This window comes from Haliotis cracherodii, unplaced genomic scaffold (genome assembly GCF_022045235.1).
Source record: "Haliotis cracherodii isolate W230 unplaced genomic scaffold, xgHalCrac1.p SCAF_8, whole genome shotgun sequence".
In the NCBI taxonomy this organism is placed as follows: Eukaryota; Metazoa; Mollusca; class Gastropoda; order Lepetellida; family Haliotidae; genus Haliotis; species Haliotis cracherodii.
Genome location: NW_027266341.1, coordinates 47,585,040 through 47,591,350, shown reverse-complemented (window position 1 = coordinate 47,591,350; position 6,311 = coordinate 47,585,040). Strand labels below are relative to the sequence as shown.

Below are 6,311 nucleotides of genomic sequence, written 5' to 3'. Positions count from 1 at the left end.
AAAAAACATTAGAAATTGGTAATAAATTAAACCGTTATAGCTGTAATGATGAGTTGCATTAGATATACAAAGTTTGTGACAGAGAACTTTTACAAGGAATTAATAGATAAAAGACATTTCACATTTATAACAAGAGTATTCTGGACATTGCATATTAAGAGAACGTTTAGTTCGAAAGTTCATGGTCAGATCTAACTTTTAACAAATTAAACTGAGGTATTGTGACATGTGACAAAGACAGGCCATGCCCGAACACTATTAAAATTATACCGTCAACGTTAGGAGAGGAGAGCGCGGTTTGCAATCGATTTGAATCCCGATCGATCTAAGTTCTCCCCATTTAGTGATGAGCCTGGCCGGTTTGATCCTGTCGTGTATTGATAGAGTGAGTGAGTGAGTGAGTATTGTTTTACGCCGCTTTTAGCAGTATTCCAGCAATATCACGGCGGGGGACACCAGAAATGGGCTTCACACATTGTACCCATGTCGGGAATCGAACCCGGGTCTTCGGCGTGACGAACGAACGCTTTAATCACTAGGCTACCCGACCGCCCCTGTATTGATAGATGGACTGAGAGTAAGTAAAACTAATGTGAGTATAAAGCTTGTGTTGCGTTTGTTTATTATGCTAGTATGGATGCTGATGGAGACAACTTGGAGAAAGCTTTGTTAGACCAATCACTCCTTGACGGAGCTAAGCCGGTGCTGACAAGGCGAGTTGCAAAGTCATGGCTTAACTGACCATGATGACCAGGAACGGCAATACTTTCAGTAACTGTAGTTGGGTCGCACTTCACACCCGAAAGCAGTTACGACAATACTTCTGATTTTATTATCATTTACATGTAATAGAGGCATTTCTGTATGCAATTGGCTTTCAAATGATATGCACGTGTCTTATCTTGAACTATCGAAGAATGAAGGCGTCCAATTATTGAAAAGTCTTATCAATTGCTCTCTGGCGAAGGTCTTTCAAAAACATTTTTTAATTGTCAAAACTATGCATGCCTAATGCCATATTTCAGATCTGAGATACTCATGGTCTATACCTAACGTCATCAGGGTGATGGTTTTTGGGAGGATAACTCCTCGCGCATTTTTAGTATTTTGAGCCAAAATGTGACAAATCACATTTGATAATTTATGAAGAGAGTTAAATCTCCCATAATCGTACAACATACAATTTAGTATTGGTGATCCAACATTCAAAGACGTTGAGAAAAGAAAGAAAAAACTGTTCGAATTTACTTTCTAGTGATTGAAAATTGGTATATATTCTGTGTATAATAAAACATCCAAGCACCCCCAACCCCCTCTTTCCCCCTATTCCACCTCTAACCCGTCACCAACCACTCGCGACCCCTTATGTCTTCTCCTGCCCCTCAATCCCTTACTTTTAGTATAATTGTAGACAATTTTGCATGAATCTAGACTGCATCTCTGAACATACACAGTGACAATTTGCCCCAGTTAAAAGTCCTCATCTTCAAAAGCATCGTTGATGTATTGGCTCTGTGCTCTCCCACAGGCCCAGGGCTGTGCAGTGCGACCAAATTTTTGGGGCACCTTGTCCTCGAGCTCCTCGCGTGCATTACTGTAAATGTTTTCTGTGATGAGGTCAACTGTAGTGGTCGGCTCGCTGGAAGTAACGTTTATGTAGCCAATGTTTTCAGCATTTACGACTTCTTGTGTGGTGCCACTGATGACGTTCGGGAGTACCGATGAGGCGCCGTCGGTGTTGGTGGTGTTCATTTCAGTGTAGGACACCTCCTCTGTGGAATCTCTCGTCATGGTACTGTAGACATTAGACACGGTACAGCTGTTTGTTTGCTGAAGTGGTGGTTTTCTATCTTCAATCTCATCATACAGTACATCCCCACATGAATCTCGTGGCCCTGGGCACTGGGTAGGTCCATTGTCATTGTGCAGTAGCTCTAAATAATATGAGTGGTAAAGATTGAAAAAAATATTCTTAATTAACAATATTCATAATCACATTCTTCATCCAGACTAGGGGCAGTCGGGTGGCCTAGTGGTTAAAGCGTTCGCTCGTCACGCGGAAGACCCGGGTTCGATTCCCGAAATGGGTACAATGTGTGAAACCCATTTCTGGTGTCCCCCGCCGTGATATTGCTGGCATATCGCTAACAGCGGCGTAAAACCATACTCACTCACTCACTCACTCATCCAGACTAGTGTTACAAAGACATTCCCCACACAGCTGAAAATTGTCAAACGGACATTCAATGCCCAGATAATTGTCAAACGAATTTTCATCAGGTATTCATCACACAGACAATCACAACAACAAATATTAAACGGGCATCTATCACCCCGACAATTCTCAAACGGATATTCATCACCAAGACAATTGTCACACCGACATTCACCAAACAGAAAATCATCATACGGACATGCATAACCTGACAAGTTGCAAACGGACATTCATCACACCAACAATTATTGTCCAAAAGACATTCATCTCCAATTGGGGTATTGTGCTATTCTTGGTCATATTGAACTTACAGATAACCCTTTGATGCACTTGTAAATATATAAACTAGGAAAACCAGCCATGATCATCCACCGAATCAGATGCCACGGGACCAAAGGGTCAAATAGCGATGGAAGTTCTATGAACAGATCACTGTAAATCATTGATGACACCATGTGTTGCATAAGGGCGAGCATGTCCTGCACCAGCTGAAGCACCCTCCACTCACACAATTGGCGTAAACAAGTAAAACATGTTCTGATTCCCACAAGGCTAAAAGGAAACAGTCTTGTTTGCCGATATATTGCAACTATGTTAATGTTCACAGTCATGACTAATTGTAACGATATCAACGTTGAGGAAATATTTGCTGAACGTTTATCTTCACAGGTTGCAATTTTCCTGGTTTTATTCATTGAATTCTCTCATCCAGAATTGATAAATGTAACAGTTCAAGGATGTAAACCAACGGCCAACAGAAACTTTACCATGGTTTTAAATCACACAAGTTTAAAAATTGCAAAAGATAGATGCGTGAAGTAAAAAAGGTGTTCTATTCATGACATGTCTGTTGACGTTGTTGGCTGTAAGGAAGATATGTACGATTCGGGCTGTATGGTGTCTAGTGTTGTCATGCTCATAAAGTACGCAACGTGATAGCTGTTGTAGAAATGGTAGGACAATCGGACACACAATAATAACGTGCCCTGGACGTGTATCACTTTCTGCATAGAGCATTATTCATGTTTGGACCGTGTGTTTTTTCATTTATTTAGTTTGAACGTGTGCTCATATCTTTTTGCAATTTCATTTTAAGTTTCTTTTGGCCGTCAGTTTATTTATATTTACTCTTTCAGAAAACAGGCAATGTGTCACATTGGAATAATTGTATCAGGGGCACTGGGGTTGCCTTGTGGTTATCTGATTTCCCCCGTCGTGATATTGCTAGAAAAAATTGCTAAAAGTGGCGTAAATTATCAGTAACTCACTATAATTATGTTATATCTGTCAACGAGGTGAAATATTTTACCTTTGATCCTCTTCCTCCGTCTGACGTACATCCAAACTGCGACAGCCCCGACGACGACCAAGACGCTGACTTCAAGTCCAGTGACAATGTGTATCAGGCGTTTCCCTCAAAACAATGTGTTAGAAACATAAAGATGTGAGTTCAAGAAAATGTCACTGATGTAGCGACGTACATGCATGCGTGTGTGTATCTGCATTTACTAGTATGGAGTTATGCATTTTTACATGCTGGCCTACTGAGATACCCTGCCGCGGTTTAACATAAATATACAACCGTATACTGACTCTGAGCCGACCTGTCCTTGATTTTGTCCCCATTAATGTCGACCACCAGACAAAGTAACAAGAAGTACCATCTTTTAACGTCTTGCAGTATGACGGCGGCCAGAGCATCGAAACACTGACCACCAGCTCTCCGGGCAGACACTCCATCCGACATAATGAAGCTTTGCATTCATATCGTTCACAGTTTGTTCTTTAACGCCACCCTCAGCAATATTCCATCTATGTGACGCAGCACTGTAAATACCGCCGTCCAGAGAATGACATCATGAGCATCAACTTACGCCATTGGGATGCGATGACATGCATCAACAAAGTCAGCGAGTCTGAGCATCACGTCCAGTTGCCTCTTAAGACCCGGATCTTCACGGGACTTTTCCGCGCTATTGTATATTGACGTGGTTTTCGTATACTTTTTAAACATTGTTATTTCCCTTTACAACCTGCAGCGTTAGCTTATAAATATGTTCAACTACAACATACCTTGTAGGCTTGAAAGTTCAAGAAAACTCAACACTGTCCTCGCCAGTAATGTATCACCCATCATCACTGTAACACAAAGGTTACTGAGGTAATCTCCCTCAGGGCGAGAATTAAGCAACATGACCGTCGTGTCTAGCATAACAATAGGGCCGGTTTTATAGCACAAGCCCTCTGAGATACCATCCCACAGTTTAACATTGATACCCCACTCAGACACAATTTACCGACTCCGAACCGACCCGTCCATTATCCTCTTAATGCCGAGCGCCAGGTGGGTAACAACAAGTACCATCTTTTAACGTTGACGGCAGACGCTACATTCGGATCATGAAATGATTGTTGCGAAGTAGTTTTAGCATTGTTAATCATAAATGAAAGAGCACTGTAAAACGTTACTTACATTAGTCGTTCAGACTCACGCACTGATAATGTAACCTGGACAGCTGGTTCAAGACGTATCAGACATCCCCTTTACGTGGCGCTAGAATTATCACGCTATGCATATGGCTGACCATGTCACATTGGGTCGGGGTGCAGAACAAGGAAAGTTTCGAATGAAACTGCCTTTATCTGTTTTGTATTAAATACCGCTTGTTATCAAGGGTGTCATTAGCACGCCTTCTTCCTCTGAAATAGTAGCTAGGGCATTTAGTAGAATAAGTCATCAGCATATTCACTGATAAGTTTTATAGTATCGGATACAGCAACAAAGGGGAGATTGATATCAGTTACTGACGTAATGTTTTCCTGTGTGCGGACTGGGCCGCTACATGCTACATGTGGCGTATCCTTAGCCAAGTGACTTTGTTTAAAATATGCATCTGTTCACCCAACGGGGAATACAGTTCGACAGATCCATTGACTCGGGTAATTATACACAATGCTTTGAGCGTGCTTTAGGGTGTGGTTATGGCGCATAATAAATGTGCACATTATAACATATTAATTTTATCATGTATCATGGATGCGTGTTGGTTGTGTGTCGGTTGTATGTGGGATGTGTGATGGCTGCACATTATAACATTATTTTTATCATGTATCCTTGGTTGTATGTTGGTTGTGTGTTAGTTGTTTGTGGGATGTGTGTTGTATGTGTGGGATGTGTGTTGTATGTGTGTGTGATGTGGGATGGCTGTCGGATGAATGTGTGTTGTATGTGTGCTGGTTGTGTGTTGGTTGGGTGTTGGTTGTATGTGGGATGTGTAATGGATGTACACTGAATGGGTATTGGTTGTGTGTTGTATGTGTCTTTGCTGTGTGACGGTTGTGTGTTGGTTGTGTGTTGGTTGTGTGTTGGTTGTGTGTTGGTTGTGTTGGTTGTATGTGGGATATGTGATGCCTGTACGCTGAAGTGTGTTGTATGTGTGTTTGCTTTGTGCTGGTTGTGTATTGGTTATATGTTGGATATGGCTGTACGATGGATGTGTTTTGGTTGTGCGTTGGTTGTGTGTGTGATATGTGATTGCTGTGCGATGGATGTGTTTTGGTTGTGCGTTGGTTGTGTGTGGGATATGTGATGGCTGTACAAATGGATGTGTTTTGGTTGTGCGTTGGTTGTGTGTGTGATATGTGATGGCTGTACGATGGATGTGTGTTTTATGTGTGTTGGTTGTATGTTGGTTTTATGTTGGTTGTGTGTTGGTTGTATCTTGTATGTGGATGGCTGTACGCTGTATGTGTGTTGTATGTGTGCTGTTTGTGTGTTGGTTGTATGTTTTATGTGGATGGATGTGTGTTGTATGTGTGTTGGCTGTGTGTTGGTTGTGTGTTGGTTGTATGTTTTATGTGGATGGATGTGTGTTGTATGTGTGTTGGCTGTGTGCTGGTTGTGTGTTGGCTGTGTGCTGGTTGTGTGTTGGCTGTGTGTTGTATGTGTGTTGGCTGTGTGTTGGTTGTGTGTTGGTTGTATGTTTTATGTGGATGGATGTGTGTTGTATGTGTGTTGGCTGTGTGCTGGTTGTGTGTTGGCTGTGTGCTGGTTGTGTGTTGGCTGTGTGTTGTATGTGTGTTGGCTGTGTGTTGG

At 42.0% G+C, this 6,311-nt stretch overlaps 1 protein-coding gene across 1 annotated transcript; it reads right to left on the bottom strand.

Moving 5' to 3' along the window:
- Positions 1 to 1,351: 1,351 nt before the first annotated feature.
- Positions 1,352 to 4,857, bottom strand: LOC139450470 (uncharacterized). The gene is made up of 4 exons (XM_071232178.1): positions 4,689 to 4,857; positions 4,289 to 4,354; positions 3,525 to 3,629; positions 1,352 to 1,934 (listed from the first exon to the last, which is right to left on the bottom strand). Exons 2-4 carry the CDS (start codon positions 4,350 to 4,352, stop codon positions 1,471 to 1,473), a joined length of 633 nt encoding a protein of 210 aa, XP_071088279.1. The 5' UTR covers positions 4,353 to 4,354; positions 4,689 to 4,857; the 3' UTR covers positions 1,352 to 1,470.
- Positions 4,858 to 6,311: the final 1,454 nt, after the last annotated feature.